The sequence below is a fragment of the Hippocampus guttulatus genome, chromosome 14 (genome assembly GCF_054856545.1).
Source record: "Hippocampus guttulatus isolate MCC_2025c chromosome 14, RoL_Hgut_1.0, whole genome shotgun sequence".
Taxonomy (NCBI): domain Eukaryota; kingdom Metazoa; phylum Chordata; class Actinopteri; order Syngnathiformes; family Syngnathidae; genus Hippocampus; species Hippocampus guttulatus.
Window position 1 is genome coordinate 17581979 of NC_141274.1, and position 19238 is coordinate 17601216.

The 19238-nt window shown below is 41.9% G+C and overlaps 1 protein-coding gene across 2 annotated transcripts in view; it reads right to left on the reverse strand.

Annotated features, from left to right (window-relative positions):
• LOC147195560 (glycogen debranching enzyme-like) overlaps positions 1 to 19238 on the reverse strand; it is an 85136-nt gene that overhangs the window by 19061 nt on the left and 46837 nt on the right. For both annotated transcript variants that reach the window (XM_086128442.1, XM_086128443.1), the window contains exons 16-27: positions 18773 to 18928; positions 18451 to 18601; positions 17934 to 18058; positions 17741 to 17853; positions 12467 to 12601; positions 10490 to 10620; positions 8196 to 8332; positions 7914 to 8047; positions 7460 to 7635; positions 7277 to 7379; positions 7045 to 7168; positions 3968 to 4069 (exon numbers count right to left, since the gene is read on the reverse strand). In XM_086128442.1, the coding sequence (XP_085984568.1) occupies positions 3968 to 4069; positions 7045 to 7168; positions 7277 to 7379; positions 7460 to 7635; positions 7914 to 8047; positions 8196 to 8332; positions 10490 to 10620; positions 12467 to 12601; positions 17741 to 17853; positions 17934 to 18058; positions 18451 to 18601; positions 18773 to 18928 (1587 nt within the window). The remainder of the gene's footprint in view (positions 1 to 3967; positions 4070 to 7044; positions 7169 to 7276; positions 7380 to 7459; positions 7636 to 7913; positions 8048 to 8195; positions 8333 to 10489; positions 10621 to 12466; positions 12602 to 17740; positions 17854 to 17933; positions 18059 to 18450; positions 18602 to 18772; positions 18929 to 19238) is intronic.

Consider the following 19238-nt stretch of genomic DNA (forward strand, 5'->3'; position numbering starts at 1 on the left):
AAATGCGAGATGTATTCATCATATAACACCTTGGAGTCATCTGTCAGGCCTTGGATGTAATTCGTACGGCAACCACGCGGGATGTTGCAACGTGAGGACAACTTGACTGATTCTATAGAGGCATCATGGTTACTTGGAGTGGCTGGAAGATCCACAATGGCAAAGTCTAGGTATTCGGCAAAGCCTTCCCAGTTGGCTTTCTTCAGATTGAAACGTCGCCTAAAAGGGACAGTGCGAGGAGAAATGACTGCATTGATCTTGAGACCTATTGGACGATGTTGGGTGTGTGGAATTGGGTCCAGGACAATCTTCTCGCACTGATTGGCAATGGCATCTAATGCAAAAATCTGATCTGGATTGTATCCCCTACACCATCGGGAGCTGTTGAAAGAAGGAGGGAGCTTAGCATCGTGGATGAGAGACAGTTGATTGGATTCTGCCCAGTTCTCAACCAGCTCACCATCTTTGTTACTTTGAGCATAACCCCAGTTGACACTGTGACTGTTAATATCTCCCATAACCACGTTGATGCGATCATCGGTGGGATCAGGGGGAATGTCAAAAATGATGGAGGGTGGTTTATATACTGAAGTGACAGAGATTCCCTCTGTGCAGATGGTAATGACTTCAATGTCGTCGTCAGAAATTGATACCTTGTCTGCATGCAAACCTCTGCGGAAAAAAACTGCACTCCCATGTGGCTTCTCAGGATGAGGGTCATACCAGAGGTGTGAGGACGGACGCGTGAAGGTCCACGATGTGTCTCTTGGAGGCAGAGGATGTCGCAGTTAGTCTTGATACATAAATCCGCCAGGAGATCTTTTTTGGCGCCAGTAAGTCTTTCGATGTTCGAAGATATCACACACAAGGCCGGTCCGGGCAAGGACCCATGCTTACAACCTTGGGCACCACCGAAAGATCTGAGGTCTTGTTGGGTCATATTAACAGTGAATAGAAAAACTGTTGTTGATTGCGTAGTGTAGTTCAAGGATTCGCAAGTGCAAAAACACCTGACAGGGACCGCGACGTGAACGCTCCTTCAATGGCCCCCCACTAATCCATGGTGGATGGTGATTTTGTTTTGTTAAACAGTGCCATCTATCCATTCGGGTAAGTGCAGCAACCCAGAGTGTGGTGCAGCAACCCAGCTGATTACCAGGAAAAGCGGTAAAAAAAAAAAATTACACTGCAGTAAAAAGTGTAATTTTTTTTTGCGATGCATTAAATAAAGACGCCTTCTTGGAGATTTGGCTTCCATTACAGACGGTTCCCTCAATCAATCCCTATATTCCGAGTTTACCAACTTGGGCAAAGGCAAGTGATGAGTGACAAGCATACCTTGCATTTTGAAATACAACAAAAAGATTGCAGACAAATTCATCCAGCCCAACCAGATCAACAACATGGACAGAGAGCCCCTCACTTTCGACATCTCAGTGAACCACACTGTAGAGAAGAAGGGGACCAGCACGGTTGCGATATGCACAGCGGAGCGCGAGAAGTCGGCTTTTACTGTTGTCTTGGTTGCCACCAATGTTCCCTCTAATTTTTCAAATGTCACACAGATAACCTCCCTGAGCACACCTAGGACCACTGTGAGCAGCATCAGAAGTGCTTGCTGTGGCCACACACCAGTATCACAGCTGGGTTCATAGAAAGTTTCAAGGCTTATTAAAAGAAACAAATTATAGCAGTAATTAAGGCATTTATTTTGATGGCAAGTAGAATATTGCCAATGAGAACTTTAACTTGCTCAGGGTCAGATTTTTTTTCTGTGGGACAGCCGATTCTTTTTCTCCCCGCAATAGTGTACCAATCCCTTTTCCCATCTTGAGTATTCATATAATTCCAACAGCATTCAAATGACTTTTCTGCTGAATGTGTCGCTTGAGGTAGTCCAGCTTCTATTTAGTCCATATTTTTCCATCGGAAAAGTTGCTTACACCCTTAGCATAGCTGCATATTTGGCAGAGCAGACCTTTCTCACCCAATAAAGAAAAGATCTCACCCAGTTTCACCGCTTGTTCTTTTATTTTCACATACTCCGACAGCCATTCCAACTTAAAAGAACCACAGTTCATTTTTGTTTTGGTTTGGGGAGTCGACGCATCACATTCACTGCCCGCTTGTTTCGCAGTGATAAAGGGTTAGCATTAGCGTCACTTATCTCTGCCGCATTGTTATTGTTATGGAGCGTGTATGAGCAGCGCACATGCACAATTACTGTCAGTGCCGTGATTGGCTGCATTAGCAACATTGCATCGTATCGTATAATTGGCTGGACAACTGTCACTCACTGTCACAGCAAAATGATACAGAAAAAAAGTAAAATATCTAATTCATTTGCAGTGTTTCACTGCGCTGGATAGGTTTTCTTGTGCGCTGAGAGTGTGTGACCAGTGTGCAGTTGCGCAGCTTAGAGGGAACATTGTTTGCCACGGTAAAGGACAGAAACTGCCCAAGACGCTGCCTAAAACAAAAATTACCAGCCAGAGTCATGTTTAAGGTCAATCAAAAGGGCTGGATGGACGAGCAGAAAATGAGAGAGTGGCTGAGTGAGGTGTACGTAAAGAGACTGTCCTTGTTGATCTATGACTCCATGCACGGCGACCATCTCACAGCCGCTGTGAAAAATCAAGCGCAGCAAATGAACTCAGAGTTTGCCATCATACCGGGAGGCTTGACAAAGGTACTTCAACTGGCGGACATCGGTGTCAACAGGGCGTTCAAAGTGAAGTTGTGAGCGGCGTCGGAGCGACGGCGAACATAGCTTTAGTAAGGGTAGTAGACAGCGGCGAGAGAGTTGCGCCACAATTAGTAAAAGGATTTTGGATGCTTGAACTAATGTGTCTGCTTGCACCATTGGAGCTTTCGCAAAAGCCGTTATCATTCTGAGGAGCCGCACAGCAACGGGACTGACTCTGATAATGACACAAGGGAACCGTGTTTGATGGGGAACTTGACAAGCTGTTCATTTCGGACACAGAAGATGATGATTTTGATGGATTTGTGGATGAGGATTGATAAAAAAATAACGTGAGTACATTGTTAAATACTTCAGAACAAACGAACTCGGTTTTGCTCCTGCTGCCTTTTTAAAAACAGACGCAAGTGCATTGCTGCTGTATTTTTTAAGCTAGCGTATGTTTTACCACTCCTGTTTACCACACAACACGGACACCCTGATTAGGAAAGGACAGAGCCGACTCTTCCTACTCAGGAAACTGAGGTCTTTTGGGGTTCAGGGGTCACTCCTTAAGACTTTCTTTAACTCGGTGGTGGCCTCGGCCATCCATTATGGCATTGTCTGCTGGTCAGGCAGCATCTCGGCCCGAGACAGAAAGAGACTGGAGCGACTGGTCTGGAAGGCCAGTTGTGTCCTGGGCTGCACCCTTGACACTCTGGAGGAGGTGGGCAACAGAAGGATGCTAACTAAGCTAAAAGCTATGATGGACAGTCCCTCCCACCCCCTCCAGCCCGCCTTGACAGCACTAGGTAGCTCCTTCAGCCAGAGACTGTTACACCCGCGCTGCAAGAAGGAGAGATACCGACGCTCGTTCCTACCAACTGCTGTCAGGCTGCTGAATAAAAATAATAAGAATAATAATAATAATAATTAAATGATGTGAAAAACAATTGTAAATAGCACTGCGCTTTATCCATTTTGTATTTATATTGCACTTAATTGAGCAGTGGTTTTTTTTTCTTCTTTCTTCTTTCTACCCACATTCTTGCTGCTGTAGGCTGTAAATTTCCCCAGTGTGGGACAAATAAAAGATATCTTATCTTATCTTATCCTGCGTCCATTAATACAGTGCGTGTTGTGAATGTGTTAAACACAGAAATAGCACCCCCAACTCACACTGCGCCCCTTAATACGGTGCGCCGTATGGTCGTGAGAATATGGTAATTGCAAGTTGAATGATTCCGATTGTTTTGAATTATGGCAATTTTGAGAGGGTCATACCACTTCTCCTGGTGTGCAGGTCTCACTTTCATCAGTTGGGTACATGCGCGTGACAGGAGACTGGAGGATACAATGTCCTTGCGGAACATGGCGGACATAATCCTGAAAAAAAATGAAATAGTATTGTATTATAATGAACGATTGGAAATGGAGGGAAAAAAAGACAAATCATGTGATCATATAGCGGAAAACCATTTAGATGAAGTCTTTCCCCATTTAGCATCTGTTGACCTGTTGACCTTGTTTATATATGATATGTGATGGAGCTGTCAACACCAGCTGCAACTTACTTGGAATTTTTGTACCGTATTTTCCGCACTATAGGGCGCACCAAAAAGTCTTCAATTTTCTTAAAAGCTCACCGAGCGCCTTAAAATCCGGTGCGTCTTTTGTATGGTCATTACGGTAATACATCGACTCCAAGATGGCTCCTTCTTGGAGCCATGCTTCCAATGTTATAACTTGTTGTTGGTTCAGTGAACTGTCTCGCTGCTTTATACGTTTTTGTTGCAGCTCCAAAAAAAGGAGAGCTGTGGTGTTCATTTTTTAAAACAGTCTCAACAAATACAGGTACGTCTTTGTCTATCTCCGTGCCTTCTTCCGTTCGATTCGAGAGGCATTCAAACCGCCTCAGAAAAACGGAAACTAATGATTAATTCATTGAAAATACGAAAATTGAAAATAATACATCAAAACTAAAAAGCAAGCGAGGATATCACAAAATAAATTCTATAGCCACGACTACAGAATTTATATTGTAATTTCATCATTTGTGAATACACAACAAAGGAATAAATAACTTCTCCTGACATCTGATCGTAGTAGTCGTGGCGCTATGATCAAGGAAATGATAATGCATTTTTCGGAGGTGGTCATGAATGCCTCTCGAGTTGAACGGAATAAGAGAAGGCACGGAGACGGACAAAGACTCACCTGTATTTGTTGAAAAAAGGAGAGCTGTGGTTTTATTTTTATTTTTTAACGCAGACTTTGTCTGTCTCCGTGCCTTCTTCCGTTCCACTCAAGAGGCGTTCACTGCTGCCTCCAAAAAACGTGAATTAATTATTACTTCAATGAAACCATGAAGAAAATCAAGCGAGGAAATCACAAAATAAATGCTGTAGGGAGATATAGAATCTATTTTGTGATTTCCTCGCTTGGTTTTCTGTTTTGATGCATTATTTTCAATTTTCGTTGTTTCATTTAAGTACAGTAATAGTTAATTTACATTTTTCAGAGGCAGTCATGAACGCCTCTCAAGTTGAACGGATGCCTCTCGAGTTAAATGGAAGGAGTGTAGCACCATCTAGTGGAGGCATTGTAGATTGCGCCTTATACAATACAATACAATACATGCTGATTTATATAGCGCTTTCACAACAGCGGCAGCTGTAACAAAGCGCTTAACAAAACAGTTAAAATAAAGTAAAATAATAAACACAACACATAACATAAAACACGGACAGTCGTGCAGTCCTAACCACTTTTCCGTCACACGCTTTGTTGTTTGAAGCAGTTTGAGATGAAAGAGGAGAGAGTCAAAGTGTCCTTTAACCAGTGGATCAGAGACGTCATGCTCAAAAAGTGCACACGTCGGCTACAAGCTAAGTTTCAAAGTCAACAAGAAGCTGTAGCATCCATTGACGAAAAAAGAGATTGGTTCACTTCTCCTGTCCCATGGAAATCCATTTCAATTGCAAGCGGCGACTCTTGGTTCCAAATACGCATCGGCGCTCTGCGCCGACGCTCCTCTCTCCTCATCCTCAACTTCAGCAGTCATCCATCCAGCCGCACCAACGCCGACTGTCCAACAGCGCCGACATCTCCACTGAACAAAACGGGGTTGTGAAAAATGCTGCCCATTACAGGCACAAAAAAACAAGCAACCCAGGTCTGTCCAGCACTGACAGTCAATGGCGCCGACATTCCTCCCAATCAAAATCTGTGCTGGTACAGGCGTGCTGCCGAGAAGGCGCAACCACCAAGCACGGACGGATACTTGTCCTTTGACGAATGTTGTGGCCAAAAAACGCTGAAAACAGTCCATATCAGGTCCGCACGATGAAACAACAAACAAAATGTGACAAAACAAAAGACAAAAACAACAAAAAAGCAAAGCTCTTGAAGAGCACTTGCCAAAGGCTGCCTACTCGGGCGCCATCTTGGAAAAAAAAAAAATATATATATATATATATATAATGTGAAGCGTCCAATGTATGAAATTTTTTCACAAAGTAGCCATTTATTGAAGGTGCGCCTCATAATCCAGTGCGTCTTTTAGTGCGGAAAATACGGTAATAATTACACACATGTACCGGTACGTAATTTTCACACTCACACACACACACACACAGTCAAACAAGTTCAGTGTGTGTCTTCAACAGCCCTCACCCTTTAGGTTGGACACCAATGTATTCGATTCCCAATGAAAAATAAATGAGAGGGCGAGCGGGGAGATCCATGGGTGAAGTGCGGAGAACTGAAACCTAACACTTCTCCTCGTTCCCGCCTCGAGTGATTTGGTACCAGAATCCTGTGTCTCCTCTCCTCATTGGGTCTTTATTATGAATGTCTAATTGATAACTCTGACAGTCTTGTTGTGCCGCGTTTTCGACGGTCTGTCAAAATACGTGAAAGCCGTCTGTTGTGCAAAAAGGTTTGGGCACGCTGCCCTTAATTGTGCTAAATTAGCTCTCAGTTTCCTTATTGTATAATATTTGACAATTATCAACTACTCAGCTGTCAAGTTATTGGTGCATGCTGTTTGACACCAAACAAAAACAATTGTGAGAAAAAAGTGACCTTCACTGACCTCCCCTATTGTCATATTTCACCAGAACTTTGGTGTCATTTGATTAAACGTGTTCACTTTTGCACATCACAGGATCCCAGAAGACAGCTCCACTCTCTCTGTATTACAATCATGAAGCAATAATTGGTCCCTCTGCATTTCTCATTCTTATTTATAATAAACGCTTTTGACTGTTTAAATGAAAAGTGGATTTTTTTTAATGTATTGAAATCCCTGATGCACCTCTGCGGTATGCCTTTAAATGGACATTTCAGTTTCCTCCTACCTGGAGGCACTGCAGCCACCACCACACAGCATCACGGCAATTGTATCTGGCAAAGCGACCCTCTCCAAGCAGATTTGGGATTAAACCATGACGTAACGTCCCTGCGAACGCCAAGATGATGTTTCTAAGGACACAGCAAAGGGCCTCAATTATTGTTCAAGTACTGTATCCAAAAAGAAAGTCATACAATGACATAAAAGAGTCAAACATGTATGCAGACACAGATGCATACCGGGCTTCGGTGTGTCTCCCAGTGAGCAGCATCAGTCCTCTGAGAGCAATAAAAGTGTCTCTGCCCCAGCAACGGAAAATTCCAGTTGAGAAATGAGGAAGACCTGATAGAATAAATTGCAATTAGTATGAATCGCGAGGAGCCAAAAAAGCATATTTTTAAACGCTTTAGTAGGTTGGTGACCTGCAGCCACTGTCACACAGCACTGCTCTTTCTGGCCAGTTATTGGGCTGATGCAATACGGAACGTTGTCAATTTTCTTCGAAAGAGCAGGAAGGGCAGGGAAGCGTCCGACTCCACACATCTGAAGTGAAGCCAACGCCAAGTGTCGTACAAAGCTTGAGCCTCTCTGAATGAAACTGAAGAAAATATATATGTTTACGCAGAAAATTCACTCTGCCTTGAGATTCTTTTCGTGATTTGATTAACTCGTTCAATGTCAATAATGTTTTTTTCCATGCTTTTTTTAAGAATCCAGGCATTTATTAATCCCAGGTACGTCTTTATGTATTTTAACTTTTTTTTTCACATGGTAGGGAAAAGAAAGGAATGAAAATAGCTAGCACTGTCTGAGTTAATCACCATTAAATCATTAATCAGGACTGCATTCAGAGTTGCATGATTACAAAACAACTACCTTGACATGAGTTTGTAAGTTGCATCCAGAGCTGTGGTGAAAGTTGATACAAGGATAGCATCAAAGTAAGATGGAATGAGATAGCGTGGGATATGCTTCAGATAAGAAAACATGGCCTCCAGCCACTGTCCAACCTGCAGACATAAAATGATGAAAATAATTAAGTTGTCTTCATTACACGAGTCAGATTTCACTGAGATAGTTTGAGTGGGAGCGATTCTTCTTCGTAGTTGCTTATGTTCAAGCATATACAAAGACATGTTAAGGCTGTTAAAGTTTTACCTGTGCCAGAGGTCCTTCCCTATGTTTAAGTCTATTGCCGATATATTCCATTAGCCAGTCACCTTGTCTGAGGTTAGAACACACAGGATGGCCCAGGTCATTGTTGGCACGAATATCAGCCAAAACTGACATCAGACCTGCATCGATATAACCACAATATTGAGAATCAGGGACAGGTTGATCTGGACTTTTCACACCACCACATACTGAGATAATATTATTTTGGTGTTCACTAGCATAAAAATAGGTCAGGCACGGTGGACAACTGGTTAGCACGTCAGCCTCATAGTGCAGAGGTGCAGGGTTTGATTTCGGCTCCGGCCTTCCCATACCATCACAGATGCTGGCTTTTGAACTTTGTGTCCATAACAGTCTGGATAGTTTGTTTCCTCATTGGCCTGGAGGGCATGATGCCCACAATTTCCAAAAACAATTTGAAATGTGGACTCGTGTGGTCGACTGTGGTCTACACAGAAGACTTTTCCATTTTATATAAATCCATTTTAGATTAGTTTGGTCCAAATGCTGACGGCTTTTCTTTCAAATGCTCACCAATGCGTAGTAAAAAATATTCCCTTTAGGATTAATATGTAACCACTCAATTGAATGTAAGATGAATGAAAGGTACTCCTTCTCTCCAAACATTAACTTTTGTCCCTGATAAATGTCAACAGAATCTGTCAGAGTATTTAGCACTCTTGGTACATGCCAGGGAGTTTTCCAATTTTTAATTACTGAATTTTTCAGACTATAAGGCACGCCAGATTATAAAGTACAGTCTCAATAAACAGGTCTGTTTCTTTAACCTTCCAAAAATATGTTGCAATGGGTTATAAGTTGCATTACTACACATTAAGGGAAACAAACCAGTACAGCAAATGAAACTAACTTTACACAACTTCAATTCAACATTTAGACAGAAGGTGCACAGTCATTTTTTGAGAAAGTTAAAGGATTTTAAGTGTGCCTTATAGTCCGAAACATGCGAAAATGATACTTTTTGATCAGTAAAACAAGATCGTCAAAACATGAAGCTTGATACTGCTTACCCGATCACAATATCATCCTTACATTGACACCCCTTTTTAATGGGGAACTTCGAGATAGAGAACTAATGCTGCTGTAATGTTTCAACTTGCAAATGCATTCTCACTGTTATATGGCCAGAAACCGTATAAAAAGTGATACACTGTCACTTAATGAATAAAACGACATGGTTTAGAATACAAAGAGAATTAAACAGAATGTGTCAGCCAGATGGATACGTCACAACAGCGACATCTATCATTGAAACAGATCAGTCTGTAGAACTGTAAATTAGAAAATGTTTAGAGCGATTAACTCTTGAAATAATTCCGCTCATGTTTCTTCGCGAGAGTTTTCGATCTTTTGTCACAAACACAAAAAAAATTCAATATTACAAATTTTAAAGATCCACGCGCAGTGTGACATGCTCCCTAGTATTGTCGTTGTTTTTATCATTTTTGTTTGTTCTGGGCAGCCCTACGCCGCTTACGTACTTAAGAGAAGACTTGGTCAGTATAAGGGAATCTACTCTCAGGCTTTTTTCGCCAAAACACACATTTTGTTTTCAATAATGTTAAATAGTTTTGGCGGAGAATAAACATGTTTCCGTGACTAAAGTGCAACCCAGCATACCTGTGGTTCGGGGTCTGCGGTTTCACCTGTTTGAGGATTTTGTTTTTCCAATTTTATGGGGGGATGAGAGTGGGTGTTTTTTTGGGGGGGTTGATACCACTCCAGTCTTCCGCGGAAATGCATATTTGGAGGTTAAAATCATTTTGGGAAGAATTTTTAGGGTTTACAAAAATGTTCTACTCCAATTTTATTTTCCCACTGCATTTCAATGGCCATCAGTTAGATGTGGATTTTCGCTTTTCATGGGCGAGCACGTATTTTGTCCATATTTATGAGCCGCCCCCCGCTCCCCCAAGTAGCGCTGATGAAAAATTGTGGCCATCTCCTTCATTTAAGTTGCCCATCGTTGCGAATTTCTCCATTGTGAGACAAATAAAGGTTTTCTCATCTTATGTTATGACTGCACAAGAAAATATTGCTACAACAGTGTTTATTATTTGTGATCCCGTGGTTGGACATGAGCAAATTCACCTATTTGCTGATTTTTTTGTGGGGTAACCTATCCTCAGTTGGTCATTAAAAACTCATCCATTGGCTGTTGTGCTCAGGCAAAAGGCATGTCTCATATACAAATATTGCTTTGTTGCCACTTTGTGGCATCTGTAGGTCATTCACTGGACTCCAATATCACTTACCTTGGAGGCCTGCATATTTAAAAGTTCCCCATTCTGGAATATTGTAACAGCCTCCTCCGTCTTCTTGTTCTTCAGAATCGCAGCGAAATAGCAACACATTCATGTCTGCTAGGGTTAACTTTGACATCAGCCTAGATGAGAGTTCATGATGATCAGTACTGTACAACATAGTGATGAACTATACATGTTAAAACAATAAAAACAATTTATTTGCTGCTTATTTTCAATGTCTTTTTCCCCAACTATTCCCTGTGTTGTGTTAACATCATTCAGCTATTGACCTGTTGCAGCGACGTCAGGTGATCACGTGCCTGCACCATGACGAACGACAAAAGTTAATGACTGCCGAATCGAATTGGCAATTTAACAACTGTATAGGTTATTTTCATTTTTGCCCATCTAGCCTTGACATCCACCACTTTAACTGATGTCTGCTGTGCGACTTTGCCGGGATTCCCGGTGCACGACCTTTATCATTATGTTTTCAATGCTGTATCCCCTTACACTGGAGCTGATTTGAAAGCTTTTGAAAATCTGGAGGCAAACCAGTTTTTGTCGCTGGCTGGATCCTTGGGATGGAATGTTTCGCTCACGCCGAAGGGACAAGATACCTTGTAACGGAGAAGGTAAAAATTGCTTATGATGCTAACTGCCGTTTTTTTTTTTAAAAACACATTCCATCCTATGTTTGTGCCCAGCAATGTGCAGTAATTTAATGATTATGATTAAACTAGACGAACAATGATCTACTACCCCTGTAAAGAATGATCGCTGCAAATCCTGGAATACTTTGAGGGCTGTCAGTCCTTTCGATTCGTTGCTGCTATCCATCGCCATCTTTTAGCTTCATCAGCAGGTAGGTGATAAAAAGCTACGTTTGGTTGACACCCTTGTCTATTACAGTGAAACTCCTCGAGAACGAAACCTACATGGGCGAAAATACCCACTTATGTGAAAAAGTCTTCATGCATTAACACAATTCCCATTCTCCTGCCCCCCCATACGACGAAAAACCCCCTGTTGCGTTATACGAAATAATTTTCTCTGCTCCAGCCTCGCGAAGACATTCACTACAACGAAGTCTAATCCAACAGTGACCTCTATTGCTTTGTTCGGAAACGGCAGCAGCAACCACCACACTGGTTTACATAGTGAACGCTGTTTATTTCGGTCACAGCTGCGAGTTTCCTGGACTCATCATACTCATAGCTGCTCTGCCATTGGCTTACCGAGCATCATCCTGGCCTCCGATTGGCCAAGAGGGACCTCACTGTCTATGTGTGTAGATACTGAAGCAAGATCCGTAGCATCCGATTAGCTGCTAATGCTAAATTGCTTATGGCTCGATGGACATTCAAATAAACAAACGTTTCCTCGAATGCTTTACTTGTTATCATGCTAAAAACACCCACGGGATGTTTCGTAGTCCTTGATGGACATAGTTAGCTCGCGAAGGCTAAAAACCTTATGCTAACTGGAGCGCTTCTCTCTCATTAGCGCTCCAGTTAGGGTAAGGTTTTTAGCCTTCGAGAGCTAACAAGGCCATAGTTAGCTCGAGGACTACGAAGCGTCCCGTGGCTCGACGGACATTCAAATAAACGAACATTTCCTCGAATGCTTTACTTGTTATCATGCTAAAAACAGCCACGGGACGCTTCGTAGTCCTTTATGGCCATAGTGTATGTGTGTGTGGGTGTGTGGGTGCTTACATCTGAGATCAAATTTGCTACAGTGAAAACCCCCCTGTTGTGAAACATTTCTTGCCGCAAACATGATTTCGTTGTAGAGGAATTTCACTGTATGATATGACCATTTTTTAAGATAATCGTTGATATAGATACAGGACTACACATTTTACAGGAGTTTCAACAGTTTCAACAAGTGCAAATAGTTATTTTGCTGTCCGTCGTGGCAGAGGTGGCGTTCCTGCGAAGACTGTGATGCACAAGGTGAAAACATATATCGATGTGGACTCACTGTGCCAAAGGCATCTTCAGGACTTCAGATGGGTTCTCATCTGCTATACTGCCTTTTCTGTATTTTAGGCTGAATTGGGACAGAAAATACCGGAGTGCCCCAACCAACTTCTGGGCTTTGGGGTCCAAACTTACCCTTCAAAGAAAAGAAAGGGCTTAGCAATTTGTGATATATATCAGGGTAAAAAACCATGAATAAAGGTAAAACATTTGTATACTGTATTGCCAACATTGCACATTATACAGTGGTACTCTTACTTACGAACATCTCTTCATACGAAATTTTCATGTTACGAAACGCCTCAACTCAATCTTCTACTCTGGTTTAATCAGTTCCAATGAAGGTAACCCCAGATCACTCTTTTCACTCATTTCTAAACTCACTAAACCTGCTGACACTCTTCCCTCACATCTCCATTCCACTGATTTTTGTAATACTCTGGCCTCATTTTTTACATCCAAAATCCAACTTATCCACCAGCAACTCACCCCTTCATCTGCTCCCAAACCTCCTTCTCCATTCTCCCCGGTTCCTACCCACCTGTTCTCTGCATTCACCTCCCCATCTGTCCACCAAATCTCCATCTTAATCCAGAAGTCCAAATCCTCTACTTGTCAACTTGACCCTCTCCCTACTGTTCTAGTCAAAGCTTCTATCCCGGCCCTCTCCCCTATCATCACTAACATTATTCAAACTTCGCTCTCTACTGGCATTGTACCGTCCCATCTCAAAACTGCTGCTGTCACTCCCATACTGAAGAAACCTGGCTCTGATCCCTCCGACTTGAACAACTTTCGTCCCATATCAAACCTTCCGTTCATCTCCAAACCTCTAGAAAAAACAGTAGCTGCTCAACTTCACACCCATCTCCAATAACCTCTACGAACAATTTCAATCTGGCTTCCGTCCCCTCCATAGTACCGAAACTGCCCTCCTCAAAATATGCAATGTCCTTCTTCTCTCTGTTGACTCCGGTTCACTCGCCATCCTCCTCCTGCTTGACCTCAGTGCAGCCTTTGACACCATCTCTCACTCCATCCTCCTCGACAGGCTCTCCTCCATTGGCATCACCAGCATCCCCCTGTCCTGGTTCCGCTCCTATCTTTCTGACCGCACCCAGTTTATCCAGCTCAAATGTTTTAGATCTCACCCCTTTCCCCTCACTTCATGTGTTCCTCAGGGTTCTGTCCTTGGCCCCTTGCTGTTTCTAATCTTCTTCCCCTTGGTAATATCTTCAGGAAACATCACATTCACTTTCATTGCTACGCGGATGCCACCCAGCTCTACATCTCTACCAAACCTAATACCATACTTCCACTATCCTCCCTAACCAACTGCCTGCAGGAATTAAAATCTTGGTTCACCTCAAACTTCCTCAAACTGAATAGCAATAAAACTGAACTCCTCCTCATTGGCACCAAATCCACCCTAAACAAAATAAACAATTTCTCCATTCCCTTCGACAGCTCTTCCATCTCCCCCTCCCCTCAGGTCAAGAGTCTGGGTGTCATCCTTGATAGCACCCTCTCCTTCACCTCACATATCAACCACATCACTCGTTCTGCATATTATCATCTTCGAAACATCCACCGGCTCCGCTCTTCTCTCACTCCTCAGTCCACTGCTATACTTGTTCACACCCTCGTCACCTCGCGACTCGATTACTGTAATTCCCTCCTGCTCGGTCTCCCTCAAAAAACCCTCCATAAGCTTCAGCTGGTCCAAAATTCAGCCGCCCGCATTATCACACTCACACCATACATAAACCATATTACACCTGTCCTCCAACATCTCCACTGGCTCCCCATTTTACACCGCATTCAATATAAAATCCTGCTCCTCACATTCAAATCCACCCATAACCTAGCCCCTCCATACCTATCTGACCTCATCCACATTCCTACACCTGTCTGCTCTCTTCGTTCCTCCTCCTCTCTCCTCCTCTCTGTCCCCCCTGCTCGCCTCGTCACCATGGGAAACAGAGCCTTCAGTCGCTCTGCTCCCCAGCTCTGGAACACACTCCCCACTGACCTTCGTAATACAGACTCATTAACACATTTCAAATCCAGCCTCAAAACACAACATTTAGATAAGCCTATTCACTCGGACCATAAAGCCATTAGTTTTTATTTATTTATTTTTGTTGTTGTATTTTATCTTATTTTATTTGATGTTGTTTTTAACATTGTATTCGTGATTTTAACTGCTTGTTATAAGGTGTCCTTGAGTTTCTAGAAAGGCGCCCACAAATAAAATGTCTTATTATTATTATTATAATCAACTGGAAAATATTGCCTCTTGCTACAAAATAAATTTCAAGATACGAAAGGTAAAAATACAGTATGGCCTACTACTTGCAGTTTCGAGTTTCCTGAACGCAACATACTTACATCTGCTCTGCCATTGGCTATTACCCTAGCATCTTCCTGGCATTCCATTGGTTAAGAGGGACCTCTACCGTATGTGTCTATGTTGTAGATCAAACCTGGGCAAATTACGGCCCGCGGGCCCGCTCGTCTTTTTAATCCAGCCCGCCGATGGTTGGCACAGTACACAATTAAGGTTCGATGTAAATGATTGTATTCATTTCATTTGGACTTGTAATGACAGGCATTTCAACGCCAGGTGGCGCAGTTACTTGAAGTTGCAGAGCACAGGGAGGGAGGGGGAGACGATACAGAAGCCCGCAGTAGTAGCGCTAAATTAAGTAACTCCGCTCGATACGATGGAATAAGTGTGTCTGTGCTGCTATTTTCAATCATTGATTCCAAAACGACGACATGCAAGTGACTCTTTATTGCAGTGAGTTTTACTGGAATTGCGAACATTTTTACGTCCTGTCGATCATGGCATCCAAACGAAGAGGAACAGTAAGTGAAGTGCATCTGATTAAACGAAGCGGGTTACAAAGTCCGAAACATTCAAGAGACGCTTGGAGTCTGAAAGACTCAAATCTACGAGACTTTGAAAAACAAGGAAGCGATTCTTGCTCAGTCCGATTCTGGGTGTTTCCATGCTCAGGGTGAATTGTATGCGGCTCGACGGACAGTCGAGTAAATAAACGTTTGCTGAAATGGTTTGACTGTTATCGTGCTAAAAACTTTCCGCAAACTGGACCGCTAATAAGAGAGCAATCGATTTATATAGCGGTATGTGCATCGAAGACTTCGAAGCGTCCCGTGGCTGGCTTCAAAAGTTCGATGCACGACATCAGCTGAGCAACGCTGTCTTGTGTGGTGATCGAGGGGAGGTCAAGTTCGAGACAGTGAGTGGAAAGAAAGCCATCAGGTCTTTTACGTGTCTCATTTGGGAGAAAATAGTCCTAATTTTGTTATATTCTGTCATATACCTGTACTGTATGCTGCAGTTTATGGGCAATATATTGTTGCACTTTGTTGCTTGTGTTGTCACACATGTACTGTATGTTGTTAACATACTTGGACGTTCATCACAGTTGTTTCACTGTTCTCATTAAAAAAAAAAAAGAGTATGGTAATACTTTAATAGTTTTGTTCTGTTGATGTTTGGTATGGACTGTCAACATATACATTTTTTTATATGTACCGTATCTTGTGCTGACCCGGTCCACCTGTCAAATTTAGAAATCAATGTGGCACCCGAGCCAAAAGGTTTGCCCACCCCTGGGCTAGATTGATCTCTCCTGAACAAGAAAAAAAATCAAAGCACTGAAACATGCTTGCTTATATTTTTTCTACATTGTTTGACAGTTAGGACAAAAAAATGTGAGTTCTGTTACATTATTACTGGCATACAAAGACATTGTGCTATATTAATGGGAAATTTAAAATCAGAAAGTATTGTAGTGTTCATCTTACTGAAAAAGAGTTACAAGTGTTGCACAATTAGAATTGTTTTGCATAATTTCACTGAAGAAATAATTTTTCTGTAAAATAAATTCTTTCATTATCTAGAAATAATACATACTCTTATCAGCTTCTGTAAACAATGTCATTAATTTATTTCAACATAGAAATAAAATCTAAATCAGGAGTAGATTTCTAACTTTTGGCCCGGCCCTCCACAATATTTTCTGCTTCTCATTTGGCCCCCCCGGGAAGATAATTGCCCACCCCTGTTGTAGATAGATAAATAGATATTTGTCTATGCAGCGTCCTCATCATTTGCCCCTCGGGCCATGAGGCGTTTAGATAGTTTTACGCAAATGTGAATCACCCAGAAAAAGTGTTCACCTGTCGGGCGATCTCTCACTATGCTGATGTTTGCCTTGGACATTTTCAAAGGATTGTTAAAAGTTGACAAAAGCAAACGTATATACCTAATACTGTACACCTAATATTACGATCCATTTTCAGTCGGGCTGTCACAAACTAATCTTTTTACAATTGATTAATCTATCGATTATTCCAACGATTACTATCATAATCCACCCATCCCACCATTTTTAGGGTAAACTGTGTGACAGTGATAAGTATGAGTCTATAAATAACAATTAGGTTTGCTGAGATGATAAACACTATTCTGTCAAAAAATAAATATTTTCAAATTACACCTGGCAACAAGTGGAGCGCTCTTTCTTTCGCCGGGTCAAGTGCCTCTCACGGCCGTTTAGGCTGCTCTCATAGCTTACACTGGACGCGAGGAATAGGTACACAAAAATACAATTCAACAAATGATCCTAAATAAAATGAATTACAATAAAAGATCCTGTCGCTACTGTCACGCTCGCCTGATACCCCCGCTCCCTGTGCCAAGAATGCCATTAGTGCAATAGATTTCGACAGTCATGAGTGACCCCATGACTCACTGACGTACATTACATTAGCCTGTGATTTATTTTTGCTGATTTCAGAAACATTTTCCCACAAGAATTCACCTCACATCACACATACACTGGATCTAAGCTAGCGATGTACCATATGGACAACAGATGTGTCTCAAGCTATGCTAATTTATTGTCGTTCAACACAAATTACTTTCATTTCATTCGTGGGTCCTGATTGGTTCAGATGGCGTACAATGGACTTAATGTGGCTTATAAATGTCTGTGTGAGTGGAGTACAATGAAGATCTGTTGGATTTGTGACGATCTACCCCTATTAATAAATTATTTGCAATGTGCAGTTACAATATACTGTAATTTCTCTCAAAAACAGTGATTCATCTGGTATGTCATGTTGGATTACTATTATTTTGAAAAAAAACCCCAACTGTATGAGTTAAATATGTAAAGAGTTTGGAATCTGGAATAAACTGGAAAGATGCATTTTGTGTAGGTAATGAGTCCTATAGTACCTGAAGGCAATGACACTTCCCGGTGTCAGCTTCCGAAAGCTGATTTCCTGTACAAACTCTGATCGACCTTTAGATGTCACACCAGCTTCGTTCACCACTGAGCTCTCCTGTAACTGTAAATGCACACAAATATTTGTTAACACATAAACCCTGGCATGCACACAAGCATGCTGTATGTTTTTTTTAAATTTACTGGAATATGCTCCTTAATCTCGACTGTGTATTCAGGCATCCCATTGATGTAGTTGTCATCCTTTTTGAAACTCTCAGTATGTCTTTCCACTGTCCTTGCTTCCAATACCACCTCTTCAATTTTCCCTGGAGAAAAGTTGATGAACAGGATCAGTGTGTAATAATAAGAAAATAAAAAATATATATATACAGTATATAATCATTTATCAAAGTCGAACAGGGGCAGACTGGGGAGTGAGGGACAGAGTGTAGCTAGTGTAGATAGTGAGAGAGCGAGAGAGACTGCATTAGGGGTACAACGATACACAAAAACAAACGTGTGAATGAAAACAAAACTATGATATTTAAAAAAAAAGCCACAATTATTACAACCCTGGAAATTGCTAAAATAAATTAAAGGCTTAGGTCAATATAGTGTATGACTTTTTGAAATTGTTGTTCATAAAACAAAAGACTGACAAGTGTATTTATCAACATGGGCACCCCCCCACCCCCCACATTCTGTGTAATTGTTCTACCTGGTATGAACATTGGTGGTATATCAGTGCTGTACTGGTGTGTTTTGGGGTTCTTGAAAGCTGTTCTACACACTGCCACCACTGACTGATGGGTGCTGGGACAGTGGCGAGTAATGGCAACAATATCTTCATCAACCTGGTCCACATATACCTGGCGAGGAGACAGATTGAAATTGGCTACGACATTTAGGACAACAAAGCAAAACAACAAAAGAGTTTGCCTGCTGCACCTTGCCTTTAAACAGGCAAAGGTGACAAACAAATATTTGTTACTATTTAAAATTTGTTATTTATTTCAAGAAAATTGATGACCAAATGATACCTGTATGAACCCCTGAGCAGCCAGTTCTTGATGCAACTTATTGAGGGCCAGTTTCCCAGCAATGATGCCCGTCTGTGGTCCAACCTCGCTGGCGGAGGTCAGGGAGGCTGAAGGGTTCCACTTGGGGTAAAAACGCTCCTCTTTAACAACAGAAATCTACACACACACACGCACGCACGCACGCACACACACACACACACTTCAATAAATTTCAATACAAAGTGCAACAGTGTTCGATTATAGTGCGGGAAGTGAAAAATGGCAGAAAATACATTATAACACTGCTTCGTCGTTATTTGTGAAGAAAAGTAGCCTGTATCATCATTGCTCACATTTATTATATGTTTTTATTTACAATTCTGCTTTTGTACTCTGCGTTTGTTGTTATTGATACATCCCACATTGTTGAATGAACCCACGAAAGGAGGTATCAAAATATGTTCTAAATTGCCACAATCCCCAAAAT